The sequence below is a fragment of the Chroicocephalus ridibundus genome, chromosome 9 (genome assembly GCF_963924245.1).
Source record: "Chroicocephalus ridibundus chromosome 9, bChrRid1.1, whole genome shotgun sequence".
NCBI lineage: Eukaryota > Metazoa > Chordata > Aves > Charadriiformes > Laridae > Chroicocephalus > Chroicocephalus ridibundus.
This window is the reverse complement of record NC_086292.1, coordinates 37,784,570-37,796,815: the sequence shown is the minus strand read 5'-3', so window position 1 is coordinate 37,796,815 and position 12,246 is coordinate 37,784,570. Positions and strand designations below refer to the sequence as shown.

The 12,246-nt window shown below is 41.6% G+C and overlaps 1 protein-coding gene across 15 annotated transcripts in view; it reads right to left on the bottom strand.

The window, feature by feature from the left end:
* SEMA6D (semaphorin 6D) overlaps positions 1 to 12,246 on the bottom strand; it is a 433,560-nt gene that overhangs the window by 11,689 nt on the left and 409,625 nt on the right. For all 15 annotated transcript variants that reach the window (XM_063345953.1, XM_063345940.1, XM_063345941.1 and 12 more), the window contains 8 exons: positions 3,087 to 3,243; positions 2,611 to 2,722; positions 1,960 to 2,020; positions 1,753 to 1,815; positions 1,561 to 1,662; positions 1,249 to 1,339; positions 852 to 971; positions 304 to 392 (listed from right to left, as the gene is read on the bottom strand). In XM_063345953.1, the coding sequence (XP_063202023.1) occupies positions 304 to 392; positions 852 to 971; positions 1,249 to 1,339; positions 1,561 to 1,662; positions 1,753 to 1,815; positions 1,960 to 2,020; positions 2,611 to 2,722; positions 3,087 to 3,195 (747 nt within the window). In that variant the 5' untranslated portion in view covers positions 3,196 to 3,243. The remainder of the gene's footprint in view (positions 1 to 303; positions 393 to 851; positions 972 to 1,248; positions 1,340 to 1,560; positions 1,663 to 1,752; positions 1,816 to 1,959; positions 2,021 to 2,610; positions 2,723 to 3,086; positions 3,244 to 12,246) is intronic.

Below are 12,246 nucleotides of genomic sequence, written 5' to 3'. Positions count from 1 at the left end.
CCTCAGATTTTCCATGACTTGCCGCAAGTGTTAAGGCAACAGCAACACCAAAAGATACCTGTAGCGAGCTTGCCTAACGGCAAGGCACAGAGAACAGAAACAAGATTTTGGTAGAAGAATGCACTGTTGTATTTCTCTTCCCATTCCCCAGCCCTCTAGATTATAATGATGGGAAAACTGTGCAAACTTTGTACTAGTCTATACTTCATATTGCAAACTGTGCTTGTTACTGATGCTGTTTTAGGATGATCTCATTCTGCTACAACTTATGGCTACGTGACAGCTCGCCATGGCGATACCTACCTTGCCTAAATTATTGTGCTCTACAGCAATTTCTCGGAAGAAGAAATAAACATAGTTCCCGTATTCTATGGCATGGAGGAAGTGTGGTTCTGTAAGAAAGAGCAAGGAGGAGGTTACTTCAAAGAAGTACCCAATCGGCGTATGACACTGACTACGCTGTGTGACTTGGCGGCTTCTCCAAAGGTCCATAGCAGCTAACATGAGCTCCAGCCTTCCAGATACTTTAGGATGTACAAATACGGGTGCACTGGAGCTTAAATGTACTTGAGGTCTTTAATGTTGGCTAATGGACTGTAAAAAGGCCTCAGAGGAACTGCATTTCAGCTAAGGTATTTTGTTACTGCAGATTCATTCATTGATGTATTTAACAAAAATTTTGCTATATTGGTATTAAGCTGCTTTCTTATCGTAATCATACTGCATTGAAAGCCACAGGTATGCTGACATTGTAGCATATGTGTAAAGCACGCTGGCTATGAATTACCTGACCCTCTGTGCCACTCAAATTACATTTGCCATGTGTATGGGAAAATACTCCCCCAAATTACCTTTTATCCATTTGGAATCATACTTTATTGTTCTTAGGGCAGATCCATCCCCCATGCTGCGATAAATAACAGCATCACTTGCCAGGAAATCTGCTACTGTTGCCGAATACAATTTTCCATCTAAAACGGAAGTTGAAAACGTGGTATTAAGAGGCCTTTAATAATCTACAGAATTCTGACTAGCCTGTATTTTTCCCCATTTCTTTACTGCCACTTTTCCCCAAATTGTTGTAACCTATTTATTAACAGGTCAGCTTTTAATCCTTTGGAGGCCCTTTAAAAAATTTAAGAGCAGGGGCACCATGACACCTTTAGCTTTCCTGTGCTTGCTTTAAAAGCTCTCTGGCTCCTTTGGTGTCATTAATCATTTAGACTCATTACAAGCAAAAGTTCTTACCAGCAAAGAGGGCGACATTGGTTTGTCTGGCATCAAATGGGCATCTTGCCAAACCACTAATTTCCTCCCCATCATACTCTAAGGTATTCAGCTGGAGAAGAAAAATAAATGGGTGATAGTGTCATTTCTATTTTGTACACTGGCACAAAAGCATAACGTTGTCTTTCCAGAAAACTTAATTCAGCACATTGGCTTCTGTCTGTTTTTATTTCACCTTGAAGTACTTTCCAGTCACAGTGGATGTATTTGCTATAGCATAAATTAGTGCAAGCAAAACCAGTAACGGATTAATGACATTTTCTGTATTCTTACCCGATAGTATCTGCACATAGGATTAAATGCGTTTGTTCCACAGACAAACGCCATCTCATCATTTCTTGGAACAAAGACTTTAATGAAGTTATGGCATTCATCCTGAAAAGAGAGTAAGATGTATTAATCACAGACTTCACATATATAATAAATATTAGTGTTGTTTTTCTACAATGTATGTGCTAAACTTACTTTATGTTTGCCTTTCATAGCACAGTTCTCTCTGTCCTGCTGTCTTGACCTCCATGTTAATTTCTGTTAAATCAAACCAGAACCATGTTAATTTCCGTTAAATTAAACCAAAAAAGAACATTTGATTTCCTTTCCACAAAAAAAAATCTTAATAAAATCAAACCCAAAGAAAATAACTCTTCCTTGCCAGCACCTGTATCTACTCACCTTGCTTGGAGTAACTTCCGATTTTGGAACTTCATTTAAGTTTACAGTGTAAACTTGGTCCCTGTTTGCAAAGAGTAAAAAGACATAAGTAAATTCATTAATTCATTGGCCTTCTTTTTGATAAACTAAACCTATTTTTAGAGTGTTAGATCAGAAACTTCTACGAAATGCTTATGATTTCCTGTGTTTAATACAAATTGAAGGTCGGTCATGGGAAACGTGGGGTGGTTTTGATTTTTATCGGTGTGGTCCTTAGGCCGCACCTACAGTCTCCAGCCATCCAGCTCTGACTTTCCATTCTGTTGAAGACTAATCCCGACTGTAAATATTCAAGTGTGTTATCCTCACTTCCTACATCCCTGATGTGTCAGTCCAAGTTTAAAATGATCAGGAGAGGTTTTTATCGGGGCAGTAATATAAAAGAGGGAAAAGAGTATTTGATCATTGGTTTTAGCATAACTACGGTAACTGCAGCCTTCAAATCCAATTTTCATGCACTGGCCATAGATACGGTATATTTCTCTGGGATGTCCTCCCCCAATTCTAATTTTTATCATATTCTGCAGATTTTTCTAAATGAATTTTACACATTAACGCAAAACCAGAAGAGAAAAGAATTTTAATCTAATGAACTGAGTGAAGGAAAATTACCTGCCAGCAATATAAAGTGTGTCTCGAATTTTCAACATCAGTTGGAAGTCCAGTCTGTGCTGAGATTCATTGCCTGAAGGGCGTCCTCTAAATACTGGATATTGCCTTGAATCTGCAAGTAAAAATGGGCTACACCATCACTCAGGATTATAGAGCTAAAGAATCAATATATGGCATTGATTAGCTGTATATACTAGGTGTAGAAGGGTTTAAACTAAATTCCTTGAGTAATGTCTTGAATATAAATGAGAAAAAGATGGCTAATGTCAGCAAATGTTCTTTTTCCTGAAGTTATTGCTGTATTTCTGATTGCTTTTTTAAGAAAATGATTAAGCGTTCTATTAAAGATACAATGCCAGTAAACACATTTCAATTTGAAAGAAAACAGACTTTTTTTTTTAACTTCCCAAGGAAGAAAAAAAAACCCACATTAAAACTTTTTCCCTAGTGGTTAGCACCATTTGCAGATTACTTACAGTGGTAGTCAACAACGTTAATAGGGTCCTCATCTTCAGGGAAGCTGACAGCTCGGCACTGGGACAGACTCATTAGCATCACGGAGGCACAAAGCAGAGGAAGCCTCATGGCTGGTGAAAGATGAGCACTACCTTTGTGGCAACACTGTTTAACTACCTGGAAAACAGGAACACGCCAGTGAGATTTCATCAGCACAGGACAGTAAACGTGACTTCCTACTGCAGAAGAGGGGCTTTTTCATTTGTATTTGAGCACTGGCAGCAGTGGACTAAATTGGTGCTTATGAAAGGCTCCTGTATGTACATTGATGGAAAACTGCTGCGTGACATATCCCTACTCAAAGCTGCTCCGAAACATATTGATGTTTGCTAATTTTTAGCTGGATTTACAGGCATTTCCGAAGAAGCTGACGACTGTCAGCCCATTTAATTCACGGGAATCACAAACAGAACATGCAGGCTGCTGACCTGGCAAGTAAAACTGGCAAACTTGGGATTAGAATTTTAATTAAACTGCAATCTCTTTCCATCCCCTCTATCACTAAATGTCATCCAATAAAACCCTTTCCCCGTAAAATACCTAAATCTTATCCACAAAACGTCATGACACACACAATCTGTCTGAACATCCATGCCATGTTTTAAAATTATTGCTTGTTTCCAGGCTGTGCCATCATAATACTAAGCCTAACATGCTCATTGCCAAAGAAAGACCTTATGTCCAGGACCAGGCACTTGATGCTTTGCCTTGCGCAGTGATATACACGTGTGCAAAGTAAATGCAAAAATGGTGCCTCAGCAGCGTGACGGGGCTTGTCACGGGCTTTGCAAGAGTGGCAAGAGACACAAATGGGGGCACAACGCTGACCTGGGTTCCCAAGATGCCACTTTCCCCCTAATTCTATTTGTTACTGCAGAAAGCTTGCAACTTCACAGAGACTTCCACAGTGGGTTGTTTTTTTTTTGGGGGGGGGGGGGGGGGGGGGCGTGTGCTCTACAGATTATACAGCACATATTATGATAGCACCACAACATTATACAACAAAGCTTTTAAGAGGGGAAGGGAAACATAACTTCTCCAATTAAACCACAGGGATATTTTAGTGAGCAGAATGTAACTACTCAAGTTGCAATTTGGGTAGGATGCAAGAAAACGCATCTCAAAGTGAAATGCAATCCTTAATGACTGCAAGTGGTCTGGGCAGGGGTCATATTTCTCATTAGAAACCTGACAAATATAGTACTATTCCCTCCTCCAACCTTTTGGAGGCATTCATTCAGCCCCAATTCACAGGTCAGAGCTTTGAGTCACCAGCTCAATGCCTTGCAGTTGCTGAAATCGGTTATTTAGCTCTTTGTCTAAAGAAAAAAAGAAGCCTTTCCATTTTAATGTTTCAAGAATTGCTGTGAGATGTACACACTGCAGCACAAAGTGCCAGGCCTGATCCAGCAAAGCTCAGAAGTATTAATCATTTAATAATTTGAAAAGCAATTAAAAACCCCCTTCATAACAACACTTAACCTTTCAGTAATCTTTACTGGGGATGAAAATACTGTATTTGTTAATTGATACTACGGCTGGCTAGGGGCAGGGCTTCTGGGCTTCTTCCTTCCACAAGGCTGCTGAGCTCTCTCAGTTCAGGCTGGACTACGAGACCAACTTAAAGGGTGACAGTATTTGGTGATGGGGGTGTGGGTGTTGTCTGAATGCTTGTCCATTACGGACTGACCTGAAAAGAAGCATTTTCCACTGTTAATGATATTTCTGTATCTCAGCCCACCAGTCCAGAACGAATGGGCTGTGCTCTTAGTCAAGATTGATGAGTGCAGTGGTTAATAAACACTAATGATTCCTGGCACTTTCCCTCTGCTCTTCCTTGTCCTGACATGGCCTCTTCAGCTGAAGCATCTTGCGTTAAATTACTAATGAGCAAACTTAAAACAAACTGGAATTAATAAAGTTAGTCAAATTAGCTCTTTCTTGTGAAGGCACCATTAGAGCAAAGTCCTGCAGCACAGTGGCTCCCAGACACAATAACAAATCATTAATGGTTACACAATCTTTTTTTTTTTTACGGTCTTTTTTTTTTTCAAGAAAAGCAGGCTCCAAATATCCAAACCACTACTGTCCCAGTGAAAAAAGAGAAAAGGGAGGCACATAAACCGTACATGGAATCAGCGCACAATAACACCTGTAAGGTGCTTAGTTAAAGTCCTCCCTGAAGCCTCATTTTCCTGGAGAACAAACGAATACAAATTGCCAAAGAGCAAGAAGCTCTAGCAGCCATGTAGGCTTTAGCTAGCACAGAAGATGAGGCCCACACATCCCGATTCAAAGAGACCCTGGCCTGGCTGCAAAATGCGCACAGCCTGCGAACTCTAACATTTCTGCCAGTATCAAGCACGGACATGTATTAGGAAGTTTCTTTTTTTCGTCTCTTTCCTTCCAGTATCCCATCTAGGAAGAATTCACTGGGGCAATGAAACTTAAATGTAACCTGCTTTACAAAGGCAGGTGCTGTCTTTTGGGCTCCAGGAAATGGCTGCAGAGAACAAAAGGGCAATTTGCTGTGTATTGGCCTCAACAATTGAGACCTAAAACCAAACTGGCACAAAACCAAAGAGGAAACTACCGAAATGCCAGGTAAACTAAAAGAGAGTACAAGTTCTCTCAATTAGAATTTCTGGGGGTATATCATAGTCCCTAAAACAAGGCAAGGTTTTGTAAATGTAAAACCACGGGATGTGTCTCTCTGGAGACTGTCTCCAGAGCAGAAACAAACTCACATTTGTTTCATCAAAAAACCCCCAAACCTCTGAATATACTCCAGAGATGAACTCTGAGAGCATAAAAGGCGGGAATAGTTATGTTCTGCAACCTCTTTTAACTAAATACCACCTGTGCCAAGTCTCTATCAAAGAAAATGTCTACATCTGCATGAAGCACAGAGCTTTGTCATGACAAGAGAGAAAAGCGGACGCAGAGCTGGACTAGATCAGCAAACCACGGGTAATCACTTCTTACCAGCCAGGTAAGAAACACAGATTTCTTTATTATTCTGCTTGTTAACATATTACAAGAAAATGGAGAGTATCTCTGATTGCTAGCTACATATGAAAAGGAAATGCACCTGCTTTGAGAAGGACTTAAATGCACCTTTTAGCTGGTTGGACAGAGGCTTGCGATCAGAGCCACTGCAAAGACAATAAACGTGGAAGAACAGCTGCTCCCTGAATAATGAGAAAAATGGGCTTCATCTAGCCCTTGGAACAGGGGGTTATGACAGCCAGGTGTGTGCTTCTGGTAGACACAGATAGGCTGGTGTGAAAGACATAATTCTTGCCACATTCAAACCTTTTAATGGAGGCCACAACTGGGGACTACAAATAATAATGCTGAAGTATCTGTTTGGACCAGAATAGCTGATTACGAAATGCTGGCAACGTCTACCTTCAAGAAAATGTAGAAAACAATCAAACTCTGGGTCTGATTATTTTTCCCCAGCTACAATTCAGACCGGTCTTTGATTAATTTCCCTTATAAATTGCATTCCTAGCATTTCTGCTAGGAAACAATTCACAGCAAGTGCAACGCTTGGAAATTACCATATTGCTATCCCTGTTTTGCAGCTGGGGAATTGAGGTACGGATCAAGGCTGAATTTGTGACCAAGGCCAACCACCAAAAAAGCCTTTTCCAAGGATCTGAGCTGCTCTGGGTCATACGTGCTCATTCCTTGCAGCACAGGCAAATTGGCCAGTGTCACCCAGGCGGAAAAACCAGTAACAGATCAGAGATCTTCTGGCCATTTGGCCTATGCTGTAACTAGTTGTGTCTGCAAATACAAAGAAATAGAGGTATAAATGTTAACTGGTGGCACAAATCCACACCGGTAAAGATGACAGCAGGCTGACTGAAACAGGCCTCCAGGCGAGTGCTGTTGGTCAAGTGGAAGGCAGGCAGTTGTCCCAAGTAATAAACTGGCTCTCTGTGGCTGGCATCTTTCAATCTCAGATACGAATCCCATCCTTCAATTCCTGATTGGGGGAATCCAGAGAAGTAGGATATCATTTCTGGTAAAATATGAGCCCTCCTTCAAACAATCACACATGAAGGGGAGCAGGCTGGTGTTTCTTGCCCATTAATCTACTCCAGCCTTTGACAACGCACTGGCGACACTCCATCAATCATCTTTCCGTTCGCTGCCACGTAAAAGAGGAGGGGGAAGGGAAAGGGCATTCAGCCAGCTGGAGAGAAGCAACACATAAAATAGCTTCAAACCAGACTGATGCAATATCTTCTGTTCACTAAAAAAAAAAAGAAATTCTTAAAAATCTCCTTAACACAATAAATGCTTCTCAAAATGCTACGCGCAGACAGCAATGTGGTATGTCAAAACCAGACTGAAGTTCAAGGCAGGTCAGAACAAAATATATACACAAAAAGTTAGTTCACTTGTGGAGAGTTTGGTGAGGCAAAAGAGAAAAGGGCTGCAGTAATAAAAGCTGGAAAAGAGGCACGTAACATGAAAAGGCTTAAATGATTACGTTGTCTTCTTTCTCCACCAGACACAGGGCAAAATGAGGCTGTCAGGTGAGATCAAGGATCTCCTTGGGGTTTGAAGGTACGTGTTAACCATAATGTTGAGGGGGGACAGGCAGAATTGATCAGTAATGTGCTGAGCTTAGTCAATTTATGTGATGTGGTTTCCCACAATCCCAAATGACTGGACTTCGGCAAATCAGGAAATCCCTGCTGTCCTCTGTTCCTTCCTGCATGCAAATGGCTCCCTGAGGGCACTAATTAGTGCAAATGCACTAACTAGTGCATTTCTGAGATGTTACCTTCTGAAATTTTGAGCATGAAACCACTTTAATAATAAAATAAAAGTTAAAACAAAAAAATCCTTTATTGCTGCTTGTTCACAGATGCTCGACAAGTTTCTTGGGGCCTACAGCTCCAGTTCCTTTCTGAGGGAAAGCAAAGCTGATCCTGTGCAACACTCAGCATCTTCTATGCATCTCGGCCCTGGAGACAGCCCCCTCGTGAGGGTCACAGCGCATCCTTGGCCAGTGGCTTCTGGGCACTGAGCAGCTCTCCAAATCAGTGCTTCAGATGTCTAACCAGAAGACCATTCAAACAACAAAGATCTGTCGGCTGGGCTAGAGCAAGTCACAGATTTCACTTGCAACCAAATAAAGGTTATGTTAGTCTCTGAATGGGAATGTACTTGTGTTTAGCCCCCCCCCCTTTTTTTTATGCAAAGGACTAGTGTAAAAGGTTAAAAGGTTAAAATATTGTTTACTACAGCCTCAGGGATTATCTTTTGATGTACAAATCACTTATGGTCCGCTATCTGCAGGTTGAAAAAGAGTATGGTTCAAAGTCTGGGCTTCATGAAGTAAAAAGGTGCGCTGGCAATGACTCTAGGGGGCTAAGGATTCACACATGAGTTTACTTGATAATGGTAACTACTACCAGGTGGGAGATGTTCAACTTCTTGAGCCAGCTGCAGGGAGAACAGCTACCCAGTAAGGTGCTGGAGCTGCGCTTCACTAGTGCATTTTACAGAAAGGTAAGTTGTTGCTGAATTTTGATCTGTCAAGCAGGTAAACCTTCTCAGAAGATAAAACACTTATAAGAAAATATATAAAGGTAGTACAGGTCGCCTTCAGTGGTGCCCCTAGAGCTGCTGTAGAAATGTATGCACTGGCAACCATAGATGCACCAGAATATTCACTCAGACTAGCACCTTATCCCTGCTGTGCACGGAATAAAATAAATCTAGAGCAGAGCCAGGGGAACCAGGCCAAAGTGTGTTTTGGTAGTCCAAACATGAAAAAGCAGCATTTTTGTATCTTCCAAGCTGAAATACAAGACCAGCACAGCCCAGGGTCTGGTGGCTTGAACTCTAGAGAAGGATCAAACAATTCTTTGTCCTACCTCTAATTTTTTGGTCTTGGTCCTTTTTCTGTGCTTCACTGTGTGAAATGGTTAAAATGAGTCATTTGCATTAGAAGCCAGAAAGTATTCCACATAGAATGCAACGTTTGCATTAAAAATCTGTATCAGTATCTATTATATGAGAAGCAGGGGACTAGATTCCCATTTTAGGCCATATCTATACATAGGTTTTCCAATGATGCAATTGCTTTATAGTATGGTAAGTCCTCCCAAAACAAGGGTACAACAGACAGCATCAATGCAAGCGTGATTTTCTTTTTAATTTTTTTTTTCAAATGACATTCCAGTATAAATGTGTTCCTCTAATGAAGGCTGACTTTCAGTAAAGTTCCTGAAGGCAATGCCTGACACAGGGGCTTACTGTACATTCAAATCTCAGAGATTGTCTATGATGTGATAAATCCATACTGTGGAGTTTGGTGACAGATTGTTTCAGCTAATTACCAAATAACACAAGAAAATATTTGTGGTTATAATAAAAGAAACATACTTAATTCTTGTCATCCCTTTTAGAAACTTAGAGCATGATTTTCTACGAATAAATAGACAAGAAAAAAATGTTTCTGTCCAATAAAGGCACACTCAAATTTAAACTTGCAGCATGCAGCCATCCTTATTTTCTAAAACAACTTTAAAATCTGCAGCTCTGAAGAAAAGTTAGGATATTTGGAGCGGTGATATTAATTGAGCATGAAAGTGCAAATAACAGGTCTGTTATTTTAAGATAATACTTGACTTCTTTTAAGGATTCTGCATTAACACCTCTTGATCGATGCCTAAGTAAAAAACGATAGTTTAATATTAAAGTGATAAAACCCTACCACGAAGTATCACAGCTTTCATCTTAATTGGCTTATGCTATTCCTAGTTACACTTCAGTTGTTTGCAGGCGTTTAACGTTACAGAAAGCACACCCCTCTTGCTCTAGAACGAGCTGACAGAACACTTGCAAAATGGATAGGGTGACTTTTAATGATGCAAGTGTTTAGTGGTTGATTAGATGCACTTTGAGGGCTAAATTCTCCTGTGATCAAAAATTTACTTGAACACAAGGTAGTTCCAGCAGGAAGGGAAATAAAATGCTGAGCAAACTGTAAGTGATTGCTTCAATTATGTTTATTTTAAGTTAATTTTTGAGAGTGAATGTTAACTACCTTATTTTACCAGGGTGATACAAAAGTCCTCCAACTGAAACCAACCTTTGATTTCAGCTCACATCCATGGTCAAATCTGTTCTGTTTTACAAAGCTCCTGCAGGACATGCTTCCCTCAAAAGTTTGCCAGGGTTGAGCTATTGGTGATAAAGCGCAAGGTACTTTAACTTAAGCAGTGCTCTGGATTCACCATTTTAGCAGGCCTGCATTTTATTAATTCAAACTGCTTGTGCCCAGCTGTGACCGCCCTAGGAAACACTAAATTTATTCGTGAAAGTGTCCAAGGACTGGTGCAGAGAATGTCAGTACAGTGATGTTCAGGGTTTGTTCTGTACTCTCAGCCCTGACCCTCCACTAACTCCTGGCCAGGGGCAGCACTGGGAGCAGGAACTCCTACCCCTGCCCGACCCCAGCCCAAGGAAAGCAACGCCACCCAGCTGTGACCCACCAGGGTGAACTCCTGAGTGCCTCCAGCTCACAGCTGTGTCAGAGGTGTCTGGTGCTTTTCAGTAGTATTTTTTAGTCTAAATCGTTTTATCCTGAAACCTAGAGAGAGCTCTTAAACCATGATGGGAAAGATCTAATTACTTACAGTAGTACATATAGGCTTGGAGGTAGGTTTGGAAACAATCAAACTGCCTCCCTCAGCCCCAAACAAAAGCCTAAAACCTAGACCAAAGTACTACCTTTTCCTCCCTCTAGCAGGGTTGGCTACAAACGTGGGTGAGTGCCGTAAGTGCAGTAAGTAAGTATTCTTCCTGCAAGCCTCCAGCACATGATTTACATAGGAAAACTGCCACTCATTTCAGCATGATTAGGCATCATCTGATAAGGCAGCTCTGGGACAGGTATAAACCAGTATTCGCAGGTGAGGACATAATGAAGGTCTCCGGCACAACTTGCACAAGTCCAGCTGACGCCACAGCCATAGTGAATGGCTGGCAGCACCCTTGGGTCTCCCGTCTGTGAGCCTTGCTGTCTCCCAGCAGTGGAGAAAGCAGCCTTCACCTTGAGCAGTGCTCCAGCCCTGATCCCTGAGATAAGCACTGCCCATTTTAGACCTGGCTGGAGCCCAGGAGGTCAGGGTTTGCCTACAGAATGAAGTGAATGGGATGTTTTGAAATGGAAGGGAGGTTTGGGGGAAAGAATACGCCCAACAAGCAGGACAGCTGAAGAAAAAGGGGATTTGCACTATGGAGAAGGCACACCTGCTGTTCAACAGGCTGTGCTCTAGCCAATGTTGCTGTCAACGTCACTCCAGAAAGCATCATTTCTTCCCAGCCACAGCTCTCCCCTGCTATAAACATCCCTCCAGCACCTCAGCGCTGTGCCTTGCTGGAGCATGGGGGTTGCTGGCTTGAGTTGCTGCTGCTGGGGTAAAGGGCTGCTCTATGCCACTGCTCTCACTTCAAAGAGAAAGTAAACGGCTGCTGGAAAATGCATAGGGAGAGACAGGAGAAGACCATCAACTGGTAAGAAACACATCAGAGCATCTGAAGCACTGTCCTGGTATCATCAGCATGCTATTCTCAGAGCTGGAACGCTCAGCCAGCCTTGCCCACAGGAATACTGCCTACAGAAACCAGGGAACAGTGTGTTTGTAACTAGTCTTGGGTTTTCTGCATGGACAAATCTGGGAGCTGGCCATCCAGTTACCTATTTGTATATGCAAGGCATGTGCTCTGCCACTTTCCTGGGCACAATCAATTACACATACAAAACGCAGGCACGAAAACCTGGAGGAAGCCTAAGCTCAAAGTTAACGATTACTATTATCTTGTTTAGCATTAAAGATTAACTACACCAGTGAAAGGATGTGTTATGAAATGTCTTTCCCAGGCTGGAAAGTAAATAGAGGGAGAGTTTTGTGGTTTTTTTCATCTTAAAGGCTACTCAGAATTTAGAATAGTTGTTCAAACTGATTTTTTTATTTACCATAATATCAAAATATAGTCACTTGCCATGTGACTGCTCACATTTTCATTTGAGATGTCGTGCAGAAACACATGGAAATCTGGTGAAGGCAAACCAATTTTAGAACA